This window comes from Salvelinus fontinalis, chromosome 4 (assembly GCF_029448725.1).
Source record: "Salvelinus fontinalis isolate EN_2023a chromosome 4, ASM2944872v1, whole genome shotgun sequence".
NCBI lineage: Eukaryota > Metazoa > Chordata > Actinopteri > Salmoniformes > Salmonidae > Salvelinus > Salvelinus fontinalis.
Window position 1 is genome coordinate 7,801,195 of NC_074668.1, and position 21,554 is coordinate 7,822,748.

Below are 21,554 nucleotides of genomic sequence, written 5' to 3' on the forward strand. Positions count from 1 at the left end.
TAATCCATTCTATCATTTGTATTAGTTTTTCCCTCTTCTTCTTATGTAGGCTACCAGGACGGTCCCTCTTGGCCATAACATATTGCAGCCTAAATGTAATTCTATTTAGTTAATTACATTTGCAATGGTGATGCCCACTGACCACTCAATAGTTTATTTACAGTTTTGTGTTTCATTCCATCAACTCAACTCACGGGGTTCTTTTAAATGGGGGAAATCCTCAATGAAACTGACATTAAATGTGGAAGAATGATACATTTGCATCTGTTGGCCATCAAGTAGCCTATTAATATATATGCCATTGTAGGCTACCATTTGATACAATAAATATGTTGAAATGACGATATCACGGGAGTCATTGCAAATCAATTTGTGCCACTTGTGTAGCTGGCAAACCAATGTAATTAATAGCCTGTACCTTCAGTGTATTGTTGCCGTAGCCTTATGTTACTATGGACATGTTAAGTTCATTAAATTGGAAAGTATCAAAGCTCTATCGAAATTGCCGATCATGTGTTAGAACGCATTAGATTGACAAGTCAATTTCACAAACGTTTATAACAGTTTATAGTCTTAATATCTGGCACAGAATAACAGCACAATTGCCAGATGTTTTTCATGTACCTTTTATTTAACGAGGCAAGTCAGTTAAGAACACAATCTGATGTGCAATGACGGCCTAGGAACGGCCAAACCCAGACCCGGACGACGCTGGGCCAAATGACGGCCTAGGAACGGCCAAACCCAGACCCGGACGACGCTGGGCCAAATGACGGCCTAGGAACGGCCAAACCCAGACCCGGACGACGCTGGGCCAAATGACGGCCTAGGAACGGCCAAACCCAGACCCGGACGACGCTGGGCCAAATGACGGCCTAGGAACGGCCAAACCCAGACCCGGACGATGCTGGGCCAAATGTGCGTTGCCCTATGGGACTCCCAATCACGGCCGGGTTGTGATATAGCATGGAATTGAACCAGGGTCTGTAGTGACGCCTCAAGCACTGAGATGCAGTGCCTTAGACCGCTGTGATACAGCCTGGAATAGAACCAGGATCTGTAGTGACGCCTCTAGCACTGAGATGCAGTGCCTTAGACCGCTGTGATACAGCCTGGAATGGAACCAGGGTCTGTAGTGACTCCTCTAGCACTGAGATGCAGTGCCTTAGACCGCGGTGCCACTCGGGAGCCAGAAAATAGCTCAACTTTTGTTTTTTCATGTTCATCCAAGTGTTTCTTGGTCAGGGATTTCGAGATCTCTGAACAACAAACTCATCAAACTCTCCTGTCGGATTTATCTATAGTTACGCACATGCGTAAAGGGGATTTATTTACAATTATAGACCTGGTTGGAGCCATGAATGCAGATTGGCTGAAAGCCGTGGTATATCAGACCATATACCACAGGTTTGACAACAACAAAAAACTTTACTGTTCTAATCAACTTCAACAAAAGAAAGGAGATGATCGTGGACTTCAGGAAACAGCAGAGGGCGCACCCCCCATCCACATCGAAAGGACAGCAGTGGAGAAGGTAGAAAGTTTTAAGTTCCTCTGCGTACACATCACAGACAAACTGAAATGGTCCACCCACACAGATAGCGTGGTGAAGAAGACGCCACAGTGCCTCTTCAAGCCTCACCACCCACACTAAGCCCTACCATCCAGACTAAGCCCTACCACCCAGACTAAGTCCTACCACCCAGACCTAGCCCTACCACCCAGACCTAGCCTCTCCACCCAGACTAAGCCCTACCACCCAGACCTAGCCTCTCCACCCAGACCTAGCCCTACCACCCAGACCTAGCCTCTCCACCCAGACCTAGCCTCACCACCCAGACCTAGCATCTCCACCCAGACCAAGCCTCTCCACCCAGACCTAGCCCTACCACCCAGACCTAACCCTACCACCCAGACCTAGGCTCACCACCCAGACCTAGCATCTCCACCCAGACCTAGCCCTACCACCCAGACCTAGCCCTACCACCCAGACCTAGCCTCACCACCCAGACCTAGCCTCTCCACCCAGACCTAGCCCTACCACCCAGACCTAGCATCTCCACCCAGACCTAGCCCTACCACCCAGACCTAGCCCTACCACCCAGACCTAGCCTCTCCACCCAGACCTAGCCTCTCCACCCAGACCTAGCCCTACCACCCAGACCTAGCCCTACCACCCAGACCTAGCCCTACCACCCAGACCTAGCATCTCCACCCAGACCTAGCCTCACCACCCAGACCTAGCCCTACCACCCAGACCTAGCCCTACCACCCAGACCTAGCCTCTCCACCCAGACCTAGCCCTACCACCCAGACCTAGCCCTACCACCCAGACCTAGCCTCACCACCCAGACCAAGCCTCACCACCCAGACAAGCCATGACAAGACAAGCCAGACAAGCCAAGCCAAGCCGTGGTCCCGTGTGGCTCAGTTGGTAGAAGCATGGCGCTTGCAACGCCAGGGTTGTGGGTTCAATTCCCACGGGGGGACCAGGGTTCAATTCCCACGGGGGGGACCAGGATGAATATGTATGAACTTTCCAATTTGTAAGTCGCTCTGGATAAGAGCGTCTGCTAAAAGACTTAAATGTAAATGTAAATGTAAAAGCCTCACCACCCAGACTAAGTCCTACCACCCAGACTAAGTCCTACCACCCAGACCTAGCCTCTCCACCCAGACCTAGCCCTACCACCCAGACCTAGCCTCTCCACCCAGACCTATCCCTACCACCCAGACCTAGCCTCACCACCCAGACCTAGCCTCACCACCCAGACCTAGCCTCACCACCCAGACCTAGCCCTACCACCCAGACCTAGCCTCACCACCCAGACCTAGCGTCACTACCCAGACCTAGCCCCTACCACCCAGACCAAGCCTCACCACCCAGACCTAGCCTCACCACCCAGACCAAGCCTCACCACCCAAACCAAGCCTCACCACCCAAACCAAGCCTCACCACCCAGACCTAGCCTCACCACCCAGACCTAGCCTCACCACCCAGACCTAGCCACACCACCCAGACCTAGCCTCACCACCCAGACCTAGCCTCACCACCCAGACCTAGCCACACCACCCAGACCTAGCCTCACCACCCAGACCAAGCCTCACCACCCAGACCAAGCCTCACCACCCAGACCTAGCCTCACCACCCAGACCAAGCCCTACCACCCAGACCAAGTACTACCAACCAGACCAAGCCTCACCACCCAGACCTAGCCTCACCATCCAGACCTAGCCCTACCACCCAGACCTAGCCCTACCACCCAGACTAAGCCCTACCACCCAGACCTAGCCTCACCACCCAGACCTAGCCCTACCACCCAGACCAAGCCTCACCACCCAGACCTAGCCTCACCACCCAGACCTAGCCCTACCACCCAGACCAAGCCTCACCACCCAGACCTAGCCTCACCACCCAGACCAAGCCTCACCACCCAGACCAAGCCACACCACCCAGAGATAGCCCTACCACCCAGACCAAGCCTCACCACCCAGACAAGCCACACCACCCAGAGATAGCCCTACCACCCAGACCTAGCCTCACCACCCAGACCAAGCCTCACCACCCAGACAAGCCACACCACCCAGAGATAGCCCTATCACCCAGACCAAGCCTCACCACCCAGACAAGCCTCACCACCCAGACCAAGCCACACCACCCAGACTTAGCCTCTCCACCCAGACCAAGCCTCACCACCCAGACCTAGCATTACCACCCAGACCTAGCATTACCACCCAGAACTAGCCACACCACCCAGACCAAGCCACACCACCCAGACCAGAGACCAAGAAGAAAACCAAGATGGCCACCTCCTATGACTTTCCATCCTGGACCAGGAACTGGAGGGGAAGAGACCATTTTCCCTCACTACATCATTGTCATTTATTTTAAAGGAATTTGCAGACGACCTGCAGTACCCTCTTGGATCACTAGTGACCCCTAGTGTCACGCTCACTATCCTGAAACTCCCTGTCATAAAACGCTCTCTACGGTCAGGGCGGACCCCTAGACCACAGGCCACCGTATTAAATATGACCATGATATTTATCAGCACTACTAAATATCAGACAGACCTCATGTCAGAGGTGGAAAAAGTAATCAATTGTCATACTTGAGTAAAAGTAAAGATCCCTTCATTGAAAATGACTCAAGTAAAAGTGAGTCACCCAGTAAAATACTATATGAGTAAAAGTCTAAAAGTATTTTGTTTTCAAGACTTAAGTATCAAATGTAAATGCAATTGCTAAAATATACTTAAGTATTAAAAGTAAAAGTATAATTTCAAATTCCTAATATCAAGCAAACCAGATGTCACCAATGTATTGTTTTTTTTAAAGTACGGATAGCCAAAGGCTCCAACATCATTTATAAACTAAGCATTTGTGTTTAGTGAGTCCTCCAGACCAGAGGCAGTAGGGATAGCCAAAGGCTCCAACATCATTTATAAACTAAGCATTGTGTTTAGTGAGTCCTCCAGACCAGAGGCAGTACATGACCAGGGATGTTCTCTGTTTAGTGAGTCCTCCAGATCAGAGGCAGTAGGGATGACCAGGGATGTTCTCTGTTTAGTGAGTCCACCAGATCAGAGGCAGTACATGACCAGGGATGTTCTCTGTTTAGTGAGTCCTCCAGATCAGAGGCAGTGGGGATAACCAGGGATGTTCTCTGTTTAGTGAGTCCTCCAGATCAGAGGCAGTAGGGATGACCAGGGATGTTCTCTGTTTAGTGAGTCCTCCAGATCAGAGGCAGTAGGGATGACCAGGGATGTTCTCTGTTTAGTGAGTCCTCCAGACCAGAGGCAGTAGGGATGACCAGGGATGTTCTCTGTTTAGTGAGTCCTCCAGATCAGAGGCAGTAGGGATGACCAGGGATGTTCTCTGTTTAGTGAGTCCTCCAGATCAGAGGCAGTAGGGATGACCAGGGATGTTCTCTGTTTAGTGAGTCTTCCAGATCAGAGGCAGTAGGGATGACCAGGGATGTTCTCTGTTTAGTGAGTCCTCCAGATCAGAGGCAGTACATGACCAGGGATGTTCTCTGTTTAGTGAGTCCTCCAGATCAGAGGCAGTAGGGATGACCGGGGATGTTCTCTGTTTAGTGAGTCCTCCAGATCAGAGGCAGTAGGGATGACCAGGGATGTTCTCTGTTTAGTGAGTCCTCCAGATCAGAGGCAGTAGGGATGACCAGGGATGTTCTCTGTTTAGTGAGTCCACCAGATCAGAGGCAGTACATGACCAGGGATGTTCTCTGTTTAGTGAGTCCTCCAGATCAGAGGCAGTGGGGATAACCAGGGATGTTCTCTGTTTAGTGAGTCCTCCAGATCAGAGGCAGTAGGGATGACCAGGGATGTTCTCTGTTTAGTGAGTCCTCCAGATCAGAGGCAGTAGGGATGACCGGGGATGTTCTCTGTTTAGTGAGTCCTCCAGATCAGAGGCAGTAGGGATGACCAGGGATGTTCTCTGTTTAGTGAGTCCTCCAGATCAGAGGCAGTAGGGATGACCGGGGATGTTCTCTGTTTAGTGAGTCCTCCAGATCAGAGGCAGTAGGGATGACCAGGGATGTTCTCTGTTTAGTGAGTCCACCAGATCAGAGGCAGTAGGGATGACCAGGGATGTTCTCTGTTTAGTGAGGCTTCCAGATCAGAGGCAGTAGGGATGACCAGGGATGTTCTCTGTTTAGTGAGTCCTCCAGATCAGAGGCAGTAGGGATGACCAGGGATGTTCTCTGTTTAGTGAGTCCTCCAGATCAGAGGCAGTAGGGATGACCAGGGATGTTCTCTGTTTAGTGAGTCTTCCAGATCAGAGGCAGTAGGGATGACCAGGGATGTTCTCTGTTTAGTGAGTCCACCAGATCAGAGGCAGTACATGACCAGGGATGTTCTCTGTTTAGTGAGTCCTCCAGATCAGAGGCAGTGGGGATAACCAGGGATGTTCTCTGTTTAGTGAGTCCTCCAGATCAGAGGCAGTAGGGATGACCAGGGATGTTCTCTGTTTAGTGAGTCCTCCAGATCAGAGGCAGTAGGGATGACCGGGGATGTTCTCTGTTTAGTGAGTCCTCCAGATCAGAGGCAGTAGGGATGACCAGGGATGTTCTCTGTTTAGTGAGTCCTCCAGATCAGAGGCAGTAGGGATGACCAGGGATGTTCTCTGTTTAGTGAGTCCACCAGATCAGAGGCAGTACATGACCAGGGATGTTCTCTGTTTAGTGAGTCCTCCAGATCAGAGGCAGTGGGGATAACCAGGGATGTTCTCTGTTTAGTGAGTCCTCCAGATCAGAGGCAGTAGGGATGACCAGGGATGTTCTCTGTTTAGTGAGTCCTCCAGATCAGAGGCAGTAGGGATGACCGGGGATGTTCTCTGTTTAGTGAGTCCTCCAGATCAGAGGCAGTAGGGATGACCAGGGATGTTCTCTGTTTAGTGAGTCCACCAGATCAGAGGCAGTAGGGATGACCAGGGATGTTCTCTGTTTAGTGAGGCTTCCAGATCAGAGGCAGTAGGGATGACCAGGGATGTTCTCTGTTTAGTGAGTCCTCCAGATCAGAGGCAGTAGGGATGACCAGGGATGTTCTCTGTTTAGTGAGACCTCCAGATCAGAGGCAGTAGGGATGACCAGGGATGTTCTCTGTTTAGTGAGTCCTCCAGATCAGAGGCAGTAGGGATGACCAGGGATGTTCTCTGTTTAGTGAGGCCTCCAGATCAGAGGCAGTAGGGATGACCAGGGATGTTCTCTGTTTAGTGAGTCCTCCAGATCAGAGACAGTAGTGATGACCAGGGATGTTCTCTGTTTAGTGAGTCCACCAGATCAGAGGCAGTAGGGAGGACCAGGGATGTTCTCTGTTTAGTGAGTCCTCCAGATCAGAGACAGTAGGGATGACCAGGGATGTTCTCTGTTTAGTGAGTCCTCCAGATCAGAGGCAGTAGGGATGACCAGGGATGTTCTCTGTTTAGTGAGTCCTCCAGATCAGAGGCAGTACATGACCAGGGATGTTATCAGTACATTATTTCTTTAAGAATGTAGTGAAGTAAAAGTAAAAGTAAAAGTTGTCAAAATGTTAAGTACAGATACACCCCAAGAAATGACTTAAATACTTTAAAGTATTTCCACCACTGCCTAATGTTTCCTCTATTAAGTACAGTAGCTATTAGCTAGTACAGTAGCTAACAGCTAGTACAGTAGCTAACAGCTAGTACAGTAGCTAACAGCTAAATACAGTAGCTAACAGCTAGTACAGTAGCTAACAGCTAGTACAGTAGCTAACAGCTAGTACAGTAGCTAACAGCTATTACAGTAGCTAACAGCTAGTACAGTAGCTATTAGCTAGTACAGTAGCTAACAGCTAGTACAGTAGCTAACAGCTAGTACAGTAGCTAACAGCTAGTACAGTAGCTAACAGCTATTACAGTAGCTAACAGCTAGTACAGTAGCTAACAGCTAGTACAGTAGCTAACAGCTATTACAGTAGCTAACAGCTAGTACAGTAGCTAACAGCTAGTACAGTAGCTAACAGCTATTACAGTAGCTAACAGCTAGTACAGAAGCTAACAGCTAGTACAGTAGCTAACAGCTAAATACAGTAGCTAACAGCTAGTACAGTAGCTAACAGCTAGTACAGTAGCTAACAGCTAGTACAGTAGCTAACAGCTATTACAGTAGCTAACAGCTAGTACAGTAGCTATTAGCTAGTACAGTAGCTAACAGCTAGTACAGTAGCTAACAGCTAGTACAGTAGCTAACAGCTATTACAGTAGCTAACAGCTATTACAGTAGCTAACAGCTAGTACAGTAGCTAACAGCTAAATACAGTAGCTAACAGCTAGTACAGTAGCTAACAGCTAGTACAGTAGCTAACAGCTAGTACAGTAGCTAACAGCTATTACAGTAGCTAACAGCTAGTACAGTAGCTATTAGCTAGTACAGTAGCTAACAGCTAGTACAGTAGCTAACAGCTATTACAGTAGCTAACAGCTAGTACAGTAGCTAACAGCTATTACAGTAGCTAACAGCTATTACAGTACCTAACAGCTAGTACAGTAGCTAACAGCTAGTACAGTAGCTAACAGCTAGTACAGTAGCTAACAGCTAGTACAGTAGCTAACAGCTAGTACAGTAGCTATTAGCTAGTACAGTAGCTAACAGCTAGTACAGTAGCTAACAGCTATTACAGTAGCTAACAGCTAGTACAGTAGCTAACAGCTAGTACAGTAGCTAACAGCTAGTACAGTAGCTAACAGCTAGTACAGTAGCTAACAGCTAGTACAGTAGCTAACAGCTAGTACAGTAGCTAACAGCTAGTACAGTAGCTAACAGCTATTACAGTAGCTAACAGCTATTACAGTAGCTAACAGCTAGTACAGAAGCTAACAGCTAGTACAGTAGCTAACAGCTAAATACAGTAGCTAACAGCTAGTACAGTAGCTAACAGCTAGTACAGTAGCTAACAGCTAGTACAGTAGCTAACAGCTATTACAGTAGCTAACAGCTAGTACAGTAGCTATTAGCTAGTACAGTAGCTAACAGCTAGTACAGTAGCTAACAGCTAGTACAGTAGCTAACAGCTAGTACAGTAGCTAACAGCTATTACAGTAGCTAACAGCTATTACAGTAGCTAACAGCTAGTACAGTAGCTAACAGCTAAATACAGTAGCTAACAGCTAGTACAGTAGCTAACAGCTAGTACAGTAGCTAACAGCTATTACAGTAGCTAACAGCTATTACAGTAGCTATTAGCTAGTACAGTAGCTAACAGCTAGTACAGTAGCTAACAGCTATTACAGTAGCTAACAGCTAGTACAGTAGCTAACAGCTATTACAGTAGCTAACAGCTATTACAGTACCTAACAGCTAGTACAGTAGCTAACAGCTAGTACAGTAGCTAACAGCTAGTACAGTAGCTAACAGCTAGTACAGTAGCTAACAGCTATTACAGTAGCTAACAGCTATTACAGTAGCTAACAGCTAGTACAGAAGCTAACAGCTAGTACAGTAGCTAACAGCTACGTGCCGTGATTCAGTTCGCACAGATGATATTGTTTGGGATGATGAAGCATGTGAATTACAGACGCTGGTGATGATGTCATCGTGTTGTTGTGAGTCTCGTATTTAGCAATCCTATTTTATCGCCTATATACAACCCCAGTAGTAATCAGATGCTCTAAAACGAACAGCAAAGACACACCAGACTGATAGACAATCAATATACCAGTATATTTGTATGCCTAACAACACTGCTATCGTGACTCGGGCCTGGATTCAATTTGGATTCCACTTGACAAAGCCAATCAGAGACCCATCACAATAGTTTCCATTATGCTCCAGCTGCGGCCAGAGAACGGAGTGTACACTAAAGACCAACGGGGGAGGAGCCGACCTTTACTCTACAGGTCAACTAAAGAGCAGGTGACATTTGAGTCACACTTGAACTTCCCTGAACTACTCTGGAACGAGCCTCAATGACAGGTCTTAGAGTGCGTCTCAAATAGTGGATACAGTTTGACCAAGGCCCATAGAGGTGGCACCCTATCCCCTATTTAGTGGATACAGTTTGACCAAGGCCCATAGAGGTGGCACCCTATCCCCTATTTAGTGCATGACGTTTGACCAAGGCCCATAGAGGTGGCACCCTATCCCCTATTTAGTGCATGACGTTTGACCAAGGCCCATAGAGGTGGCACTCCAGCCCCTATTTAGTGGATACAGTTTGACCAAGGCCCATAGAGGTGGCACCCTATCCCCTATTTAGTGGATACAGTTTGACCAAGGCCCATAGAGATGGCACCCTATCCCCTATTTAGTGCATGACGTTTGACCAAGGCCCATAGAGGTGGCACCCTATCCCCTATTTAGTGCATGACGTTTGACCAAGGCCCATAGAGGTGGCACCCTATCCCCTATTTAGTGGATACAGTTTGACCAAGGCCCATAGAGGTGGCACCCTATCCCCTATTTAGTGGATACAGTTTGACCAAGGCCCATAGAGGTGGCACCCTATCCCCTATTTAGTGGATACAGTTTGACCAAGGCCCATAGAGGTGGCACCCTATCCCCTATTTAGTGGATACAGTTTGACCAAGGCCCATAGAGATGGCACCCTATCCCCTATTTAGTGCATGACGTTTGACCAAGGCCCATAGAGGTGGCACCCTATCCCCTATTTAGTGCATGACGTTTGACCAAGGCCCATAGAGGTGGCACCCTATCCCCTATTTAGTGGATACAGTTTGACCAAGGCCCATAGAGGTGGCACCCTATCCCCTATTTAGTGGATACAGTTTGACCAAGGCCCATAGAGGTGGCAGGTAGCCTATCGGTATCTGTAAATATCTGAGCTGAAAAGATAATCTGTCTTTGCCCTCGAGCAAAGCACGTAACACTAATTTGCTCCAGGCACTACTATGGCTGACCCTGTAAAACAACACAATTCACTACTACTATGGCTGACCCTGTAAAACAACACAATTCACTACTACTATGGCTGACCCTGTAAAACAACACAATTCACTACTACTATGGCTGACCCTGTAAAACAACACAATTCACTACTACTATGGCTGACCCTGTAAAACAACACAATTCACTACTACTATGGCTGACCCTGTAAAACAACACAATTCACTACTACTATGGCTGACCCTGTAAAACAACACAATTCACTACTACTATGGCTGACCCTGTAAAACAACACAATTCACTACTACTATGGCTGACCCTGTAAAACAACACAATTCACTACTACTATGGCTGACCCTGTAAAACAACACAATTCACTACTACTATGGCTGACCCTGTAAAACAACACAATTCACTACTACTATGGCTGACCCTGTAAAACAACACAATTCACTACTACTATGGCTGACCCTGTAAAACAACACAATTCACTACTACTATGGCTGACCCTGTAAAACAACACAATTCACTACTACTATGGCTGACCCTGTAAAACAACACAATTCACTACTACTATGGCTGACCCTGTAAAACAACACAATTCACTACTACTATGGCTGACCCTGTAAAACAACACAATTCACTACTACTATGGCTGACCCTGTAAAACAACACAATTCACTACTACTATGGCTGACCCTGTAAAACAACACAATTCACTACTACTATGGCTGACCCTGTAAAACAACACAATTCACTACTACTATGGCTGACCCTGTAAAACAACACAATTCACTACTACTATGGCTGACCCTGTAAAACAACACAATTCACTACTACTATGGCTGACCCTGTAAAACAACACAATTCACTACTACTATGGCTGACCCTGTAAAACAACACAATTCACTACTACTATGGCTGACCCTGTAAAACAACACAATTCACTACTACTATGGCTGACCCTGTAAAACAACACAATTCACTACTACTATGGCTGACCCTGTAAAACAACACAATTCACTACTACTATGGCTGACCCTGTAAAACAACAGATAGATAGAGTCATAGATGCTGATTAGATGATTCGACTCATCACATAGATGAGTCTACCCACTATCTATAACGAGTTTACTCACTATCTATGATGAGTCTACTCACTATGTATGATGAGTCTACTCACTATCTATGATGAGTCTACCCACTATCTATGATGAGTCTACTCACTAGTATCTATGATGAGTCTACTCACTAGTATCTATGATGAGTCTACTCACTATCTATGATGAGTCTACCCACTATCTATGATGAGTCTACTCACTAGTATCTATGATGAGTCTACTCACTAGTATCTATGATGAGTCTACTCACTATCTATGATGAGTCGACTCACTATCTATGATGAGTCGACTCACTATCTATGATGAGTCTACTCACTATCTATGATGAGTCTACTCACTATCTATGATGAGTCTACCCACTATCTATGATGAGTCTACTCACTAGTATCTATGATGAGTCTACTCACTAGTATCTATGATGAGTCTACTCACTATCTATGATGAGTCGACTCACTATCTATGATGAGTCTACTCACTATCTATGATGAGTCTACTCACTATCTATGATGAGTCTACTCACTCTCTATGATGAGTCTACTCACTATCTATGATGAGTCTACCCACTATCTATGATGAGTCTACCCACTCTCTATGATGAGTCTACCCACTATCTATGATGAGTCTACCCACTATCTATGATGAGTCTACTCACTATCTATGATGAGTCTACTCACTAGTATCTATGATGAGTCTGCTCACTATCTATGATGAGTCTACTCACTATCTATGATGAGTCTACTCACTATCTATGATGAGTCTACTCACTATCTATGATGAGTCTACTCACTATCTATGATGAGTCTGCTCACTATCTATGATGAGTCTACTCACTCTCTATGATGAGTCTACTCACTATCTATGATGAGTCTACTCACTATCTATGATGAGTCTACTCACTATCTATGATGAGTCTACTCACTATGTATGATGAGTCTACTCACTATGTATGATGAGTCTACTCACTCTCTATGATGAGTCTACTCACTATGTATGATGAGTCTACTCACTATGTATGATGAGTCTACTCACTATCTATGATGAGTCTACTCACTAGTATCTATGATGAGTCTACTCACTATCTATGATGAGTCTACTCACTATGTATGATGAGTCTACTCACTATCTATGATGAGTCTACTCACTATCTATGATGAGTCTACTCACTAGTATCTATGATGAGTCTACTCACTCTCTATGATGAGTCTACTCACTCTCTATGATGAGTCTACTCACTATGTATGATGAGTCTAATTTTGTGGGGTTCTCCTCATCAATGAAGGGTTACTATGTTGGTGTCGGTAACACTATCTATGGAGGTGTGTCTCTATACTCCAATAGCAGCCTGCTTTACATAGGCGTCCTTCTTGCATGGACATGTCTTACTGCGTCCTTCTGGACATGTCTTACTGCGTCCTTCTGGACATGTCTTACTGCGTCCTTCTAGCATGGACATGTCTTACTGCGTCCTTCTGGACATGTCTTACTGCGTCCTTCTGGACATGTCTTACTGCATCCTTCTGGACATGTCTTACTGCGTCCTTCTAGCATGGACATGTCTTACTGCGTCCTTCTGGACATGTCTTACTGCGTCCTTCTAGCATGGACATGTCTTACTGCGTCCTTCTGGACATGTCTTACTGCGTCCTTCTAGCATGGACATGTCTTACTGCGTCCTTCTAGCATGGACATGTCTTACTGCGTCCTTCTGGACATGTCTTACTGCGTCCTTCTAGCATGGACATGTCTTACTGCGTCCTTCTGGACATGTCTTACTGCGTCCTTCTAGCATGGACATGTCTTACTGCGTCCTTCTGGACATGTCTTACTGCGTCCTTCTAGCATGGACATGTCTTACTGCGTCCTTCTAGCATGGACATGTCTTACTGCGTCCTTCTAGCATGGACATGTCTTACTGCATCCTTCTGGACATGTCTTACTGCATCCTTCTGGACATGTCTTACTGCGTCCTTCTAGCATGGACATGTCTTACTGCGTCCTTCTAGCATGGACATGTCTTACTGCGTCCTTCTAGCATGGTCATGTCTTACTGCATCCTTCTGGACATGTCTTACTGCGTCCTTCTAGCATGGACATGTCTTACTGCATCCTTCTGGACATGTCTTACTGCGTCCTTCTAGCATGGACATGTCTTACTGCATCCTTCTGGACATGTCTTACTGCGTCCTTCTAGCATGGACATGTCTTACTGCGTCCTTCTGGACATGTCTTACTGCGTCCTTCTGGACATGTCTTACTGCGTCCTTCTAGCATGGACATGTCTTACTGCGTCCTTCTGGACATGTCTTACTGCGTCCTTCTGGACATGTCTTACTGCATCCTTCTGGACATGTCTTACTGCGTCCTTCTAGCATGGACATGTCTTACTGCGTCCTTCTGGACATGTCTTACTGCGTCCTTCTAGCATGGACATGTCTTACTGCATCCTTCTGGACATGTCTTACTGCGTCCTTCTAGCATGGTCATGTCTTACTGCGTCCTTCTGGACATGTCTTACTGCGTCCTTCTAGCATGGACATGTCTTACTGCATCCTTCTGGACATGTCTTACTGCGTCCTTCTAGCATGGACATGTCTTACTGCGTCCTTCTAGCATGGACATGTCTTACTGCGTCCTTCTAGCATGGTCATGTCTTACTGCGTCCTTCTGGACATGTCTTACTGCGTCCTTCTGGTCATGTCTTACTGCATCCTTCTGGACATGTCTTACTGCGTCCTTCTAGCATGGACATGTCTTACTGCGTCCTTCTGGACATGTCTTACTGCGTCCTTCTGGACATGTCTTACTGCGTCCTTCTGGACATGTCTTACTGCATCCTTCTGGACCTGTCTTACTGCGTCCTTCTGGACATGTCTTACTGCATCCTTCTGGACCTGTCTTACTGCATCATTCTAGCATTTAACTTCTGTCTTAGAAAGTCCAGACACACACATATCCGTCTTTCTGTCACCAAAGGTTTGCTGTCACTCTACACCCTTCTCTATACCCTTCTCTACTCTATACCCTTCTCTACTCTATACCCTTCTCTATACCCTTCTCTACTCTATACCCTTCTCTACTCTATACCCTTCTCTATACCCTTCTCTACTCTATACCCTTCTCTACTCTATACCCTTCTCTATACCCTTCTCTACTCTACACCCTTCTCTATACCCTTCTCTATACCCTTCTCTACTCTACACCCTTCTCTACTCTACACCCTTCTCTACACCCTTCTCTATACCCTTCTCTATACCCTTCTCTACTCTATACCCTTCTCTATACCCTTCTCTATACCCTTCTCTATACCCTTCTCTACTCTACACCCTTCTCTATACCCTTCTCTACACCCTTCTCTATACCCTTCTCTATACCCTTCACTATACCCTTCTCTACTCTACACCCTTCTCTATACCCTTCTCTATACCCTTCTCTACACCCTTCTCTATACCCTTCTCTACTCTACACCCTTCGCTATACCCTTCTCTACTCTATACCCTTCTCTATACCCTTCTCTACTCTACACCCTTCTCTATACCCTTCTCTACTCTATACCCTTCTCTATACCCTTCTCTATACCCTTCTCTACTCTACACCCTTCTCTATACCCTTCTCTATACCCTTCTCTACTCTACACCCTTCTCTACTCTATACCCTTCTCTACTCTACACCCTTCTCTACTCTATACCCTTCTCTATACCCTTCTCTACTCTACACCCTTCTCTACTCTATACCCTTCTCTACTCTATACCCTTCTCTACTCTACACCCTTCTCTACTCTATACCCTTCTCTACTCTACACCCTTCTCTACTCTATACCCTTCTCTACTCTATACCCTTCTCTACTCTACACCCTTCTCTACTCTATACCCTTCTCTACTCTATACCCTTCTCTATACCCTTCTCTACTCTATACCCTTCTCTACTCTACACCCTTCTCTACTCTATACCCTTCTCTACACCCTTCTCTACTCTACACCCTTCTCTATACCCTTCTCTACTCTATACCCTTCTCTACTCTACGCCCTTCTCTACTCTACACCCTTCTCTATACCCTTCTCTACTCTATACCCTTCTCTATACCCTTCTCTACTCTACACCCTTCTATATACCCTTCTCTACTCTATACCCTTCTCTACTCTACACCCTTCTCTACTCTACACCCTTCTCTATACCCTTCTCTACTCTATACCCTTCTCTATACCCTTCTCTACTCTATACCCTTCTCTACTCTACACCCTTCTCTATACTCTACTCTACACCCTTCTCTACTCTACACCCTTCTCTATACCCTTCTCTACTCTATACCCTTCTCTACTCTATACCCTTCTCTACTCTATACCCTTCTCTACTCTACACCCTTCTCTACTCTATACCCTTCTCTACTCTATACCCTTCTCTACTCTATACCCTTCTCTACTCTACACCCTTCTTTATACCCTTCTCTACTCTATACCCTTCTCTACTCTATACCCTTCTCTACTCTATACCCTTCTCTACTCTACACCCTTCTCTATACCCTTCTCTACTCTATACCCTTCTCTACTCTATACCCTTCTCTACTCTATACCCTTCTCTATACCCTTCTCTACTCTACACCCTTCTCTACTCTATACCCTTCTCTACTCTACACCCTTCTCTACTCTATACCCTTCTCTACTCTATACCCTTCTCTACTCTATACCCTTCTCTACTCTATACCCTTCTCTACTCTCCCCCTGTACTGCCATCACAAATATAACCTCGGCGTTCAGCCAAGCTGCTGGAATGAGGTTGACCTTCTCTGTTAACAGCTGCTCTCTCTCTCTCTCTCACACAGCCTGACCCTCTCACTCACTCACACACCTCTCACAGACACAGTCGTGCTTCTCTACCCAGGAGTATCAGCCTCACCCGGACCCAACGAGGTAGGACCCCAACACGGCTACAACATGTCGGACAGTAGCTCTGCGATCGACACGGATGTGTGGACCCTAACTCGGTTTGTGATGGAGACGGGGCGTCAGGTCAAGGGGTCAACAGGAGAGCTGACCCAGCTGATTAACAGCCTGTTGACATCCATCAAAGCCATCTCCTGCGCCGTGCGTAAGGCCGGACTCGCACACCTGTAAGTACCTCACTGTCTCTCTGTCTGTAGTACACCTGTAAGTACTACACTGTCTCTCTGACTGCTGTACACCTGTAAGTACTACACTGTCTCTCTGATTACAGTACACCTGTAAGTACTACACTGTCTCTCTGACTGCTGTACACCTGTAAGTACTACACTGTCTCTCTGACTGCAGTGCACCTGTAAGTACTACACTGTCTCTCTGACTGCTGTACACCTGTAAATACTACACTGTCTCTCTGCACCTTCACCTGTAAGTACTACACTGTCTCTCTGACTGCAGTGCACCTGTAAGTATCTCACTGTCTCTCTGACTGCTGTACACCTGTAAGTACTACACTGTCTCTCTGTCTGCAGTACACCTGTAAGTACTACACTGTCTCTCTGTCTGCAGTACACCTGTAAGTACTACACTGTCTCTCTGACTGCATTACACCTGTAAGTATCTCACTGTCTCTCTGACTACAGTACACCTGTAAGTATCTCACTGTCTCTCTGACTACAGTACACCTGTAAGTATCTCACTGTCTCTCTGACTACAGTACACCTGTAAGTACTACACTGTCTCTCTGACTGCAGTACACCTGTAGGTACTACACTGTCTCTCTGACTACAGTACACCTGTAAGTACTACACTGTCTCTCTGCACCTTCACCTGTACCTTTGAAACATAATTCATAAGTTATTGGAAAGTCCTGATTGAAAGTAATGAACAATTTTCAATTCATTCATGCAACATGGATGGCAGTAGAGAGAGGGAGAGACAGACAGTGTGTGTGACAGAGACAGTATATAGTGTTAATTAAGGACGTTCCCCTCTGCAGTGTGACATGTTTCTACGGTACTCGCCTCTCAGTTGAATCAGAGCAGTAGGAATATGTTACAGTCAGTTAGCTAACTACTGTTTGAGAGTAACCTACAGGCAGCAGCATGTGAATGAAATGGCTGTGGTGAGTTTGATGCGTTGGGGACACATGCTTCTGCCATGACCTGTGACATTTAAGGCTGGAGCTAGCTGTTCTCTGGGACATCATGTTATATTCAGCTAGCTGTTCTCTGGGACATCATGTTACATTCAGCTAGCTGTTCTCTGGGTCAGTATGTTACATTCAGCTAGCTGTTCTCTGGGACATCATGTTACATTCAGCTAGCTGTTCTCTGGGACAGTACAGCATGTTACATTCAGCTAGCTGTTCTCTGGGACAGTACATCATGTTATATTCAGCTAGCTGTTCTCTGGGACATCATGTTACATTCAGCTAGCTGTTCTCTGGGACATCATGTTACATTCAGCTAGCTGTTCTCTGGGACAGTACAGCATGTTACATTCAGCTAGCTGTTCTCTGGGACAGTACAGTATGTTACATTCAGCTAGCTGTTCTCTGGGACAGTACAGCATGTTACATTCAGCTAGCTGTTCTCTGGGACATCATGTTACATTCAGCTAGCTGTTCTCTGGGACAGTACAGCATGTTACATTCAGCTAGCTGTTCTCTGGGACAGTACAGCATGTTACATTCAGCTAGCTGTTCTCTGGGACATCATGTTACATTCAGCTAGCTGTTCTCTGGGACAGTACATCATGTTATATTCAGCTAGCTGTTCTCTGGGACATCATGTTACATTCAGCTAGCTGTTCTCTGGGACAGTACATCATGTTACATTCAGCTAGCTGTTCTCTGGGACAGTACAGCATGTTACATTCAGCTAGCTGTTCTCTGGGACAGTACAGCATGTTACATTCAGCTAGCTGTTCTCTGGTACAGCATGTTACATTCAGCTAGCTGTTCTCTGGGTCATCATGTTACATTCAGCTAGCTGTTCTCTGGGACAGTACATCATGTTACATTCAGCTAGCTGTTCTCTGGGACATCATGTTATATTCAGCTAGCTGTTCTCTGGGACAGTACATCATGTTACATTCAGCTAGCTGTTCTCTGGGACAGTACAGCATGTTACATTCAGCTAGCTGTTCTCTGGGACAGTACAGCATGTTACATTCAGCTAGCTGTTCTCTGGGACAGTACATCATGTTACATTCAGCTAGCTGTTCTCTGGGACAGTACAGCATGTTACATTCAGCTAGCTGTTCTCTGGGACAGTACAGCATGTTACATTCAGCTAGCTGTTCTCTGGGACAGTACATCATGTTACATTCAGCTAGCTGTTCTCTGGGACAGTACATCATGTTACATTCAGCTAGCTGTTCTCTGGGACAGTACATCATGTTACATTCAGCTAGCTGTTCTCTGGGACAGTACAGCATGTTACATTCAGCTAGCTGTTCTCTGGGACAGTACATCATGTTACATTCAGCTAGCTGTTCTCTGGGACATCATGTTACATTCAGCTAGCTGTTCTCTGGGACAGTACAGTATGTTATATTCAGCTAGCTGTTCTCTGGGACATCATGTTACATTCAGCTAGCTGTTCTCTGGGACAGTACATCATGTTACATTCAGCTAGCTGTTCTCTGGGACATCATGTTACATTCAGCTAGCTGTTCTCTGGGACATCATGTTACATTCAGCTAGCTGTTCTCTGGGACAGTACAGCATGTTACATTCAGCTAGCTGTTCTCTGGGACATCATGTTATATTCAGCTAGCTGTTCTCTGGGACATCATGTTACATTCAGCTAGCTGTTCTCTGGGACAGTACAGCATGTTACATTCAGCTAGCTGTTCTCTGGGACAGTACAGCATGTTACATTCAGCTAGCTGTTCTCTGGGACAGTACATCATGTTACATTCAGCTAGCTGTTCTCTGGGACAGTACATCATGTTATATTCAGCTAGCTGTTCTCTGGGACAGCATGTTACATTCAGCTAGCTGTTCTCTGGGACAGTACATCATGTTACATTCAGCTAGCTGTTCTCTGGGACAGTACATCATGTTACATTCAGCTAGCTGTTCTCTGGGACAGTACAGCATGTTACATTCAGCTAGCTGTTCTCTGGGACAGTACAGCATGTTACATTCAGCTAGCTGTTCTCTGGGTCATCATGTTACATTCAGCTAGCTGTTCTCTGGGACATCATGTTATATTCAGCTAGCTGTTCTCTGGGACAGTATGTTACATTCAGCTAGCTGTTCTCTGGGACAGTACAGCATGTTACATTCAGCTAGCTGTTCTCTGGGACAGTACAGCATGTTACATTCAGCTAGCTGTTCTCTGGGACAGTATGTTACATTCAGCTAGCTGTTCTCTGGGACATCATGTTACATTCAGCTAGCTGTTCTCTGGGACATCATGTTACATTCAGCTAGCTGTTCTCTGGGACATCATGTTACATTCAGCTAGCTGTTCTCTGGGACAGTACATCATGTTACATTCAGCTAGCTGTTCTCTGGGACATCATGTTACATTCAGCTAGCTGTTCTAGCTAGCCAGCTAGTTTCGCCTGCCGCGCTGCCGTCCTCCTACCTAGCCAACACTGCTAGCTAACACTGCTAGCTAGCCAACTTCTACCGAATAGCAGCACTGTAGAAACTTACATTACAACGGAACGACTTGATTAGCGTAGTGTTAGCTAGTTGTCTTTGCTGTCCTTGTATCCATGATAATTGTGTAGTTTAGAGAAACTTAGAGAAACTGTCGAGGTCACCTAGCCAGCTTCACTTTCAACAACGCAGCTACTGCTAGCCAGGCTACTTCACCAGCCAGCAGTACTATATCATTTTAGTCAATAAGATTTTTAATTTTATTGATTTTTTGCTACGTAAGCTTAACTTTCTGAACATTCGAGACGTGTAGCCCACTTGTCATTCTAATCCCCTTTGCTTTAGCGTAGCCTCTTCTGTAGCCTGTCAAATATGTGTCTGTCTATCCCTGTTCTCTCCTCTCTGCACAGACCATACAAACGCCTCACACCGCGTGGCCGCGCCCACCCTAACCTGGTGGTCCCAGCCCGCACGACCCACGTGGAGTTCCAGGTCTCCGGTAGCCTCTGGAACTGCCGATCCGCGGCCAACAAGGCAGAGCTCATCTCAGCCTATGCGTCCCTCCAGTCCCTCGACTTCTTGGCACTGACGGAAACATGGCTCACCACAGATAACACTGCTACTCCTACTGCTCTCTCTTCGTCTGCCCACGTGTTCTCGCACACCCCGAGAGCTTCTGGTCAGCGGGGTGGTGGCACCGGGATCCTCATCTCTCCCAAGTGGTCATTCTCTCTTTCTCCCCTTACCCATCTGTCTATCGCCTCCTTTGAATTCCATGCTGTCACAGTTACCAGCCCTTTCAAGCTTAACATCCTTATCATTTATCGCCCTCCAGGTTCCCTTGGAGAGTTCATCAATGAGCTTGATGCCTTGATAAGCTCCTTTCCTGAGGACGGCTCACCTCTCACAGTTCTGGGTGACTTTAACCTCCCCATGTCTACCTTTGACTCATTCCTCTCCGCCTCCTTCTTTCCACTCCTCTCCTCTTTTGACCTCACCCTCTCACCTTCCCCCCCTACTCACAAGGCAGGCAATACGCTTGACCTCATCTTTACTAGATGCTGTTCTTCCACTAACCTCATTGCAACTCCCCTCCAAGTCTCCGACCACTACCTTGTATCCTTTTCCCTCTCGCTCTCATCCAACACTTCCCACACTGCCCCTACTCGGATGGTATCGCGCCGTCCCAACCTTCGCTCTCTCTCCCCCGCTACTCTCTCCTCTTCCATCCTATCATCTCTTCCCTCTGCCCAAACCTTCTCCAACCTATCTCCTGATTCTGCCTCCTCAACCCTCCTCTCCTCCCTTTCTGCATCCTTTGACTCTCTATGTCCCCTATCCTCCAGGCCGGCTCGGTCCTCCCCTCCCGCTCCGTGGCTCGACGACTCATTGCGAGCTCACAGAACAGGGCTCCGGGCAGCCGAGCGGAAATGGAGGAAAACTCGCCTCCCTGCGGACCTGGCATCCTTTCACTCCCTCCTCTCTACATTTTCCTCTTC

The 21,554-nt window shown here is 46.6% G+C and overlaps 1 protein-coding gene across 1 annotated transcript in view; it reads left to right on the forward strand.

The window, feature by feature from the left end:
• Positions 1–21,554, forward strand: part of fbp2 (fructose-1,6-bisphosphatase 2) — a 61,448-nt gene that overhangs the window by 5,048 nt on the left and 34,846 nt on the right. Inside the window, exon 2 of the mRNA XM_055918668.1 lies at positions 16,322–16,609. Within this exon, the coding sequence (XP_055774643.1) occupies positions 16,434–16,609 (176 nt within the window). The 5' untranslated portion in view covers positions 16,322–16,433. The remainder of the gene's footprint in view (positions 1–16,321; positions 16,610–21,554) is intronic.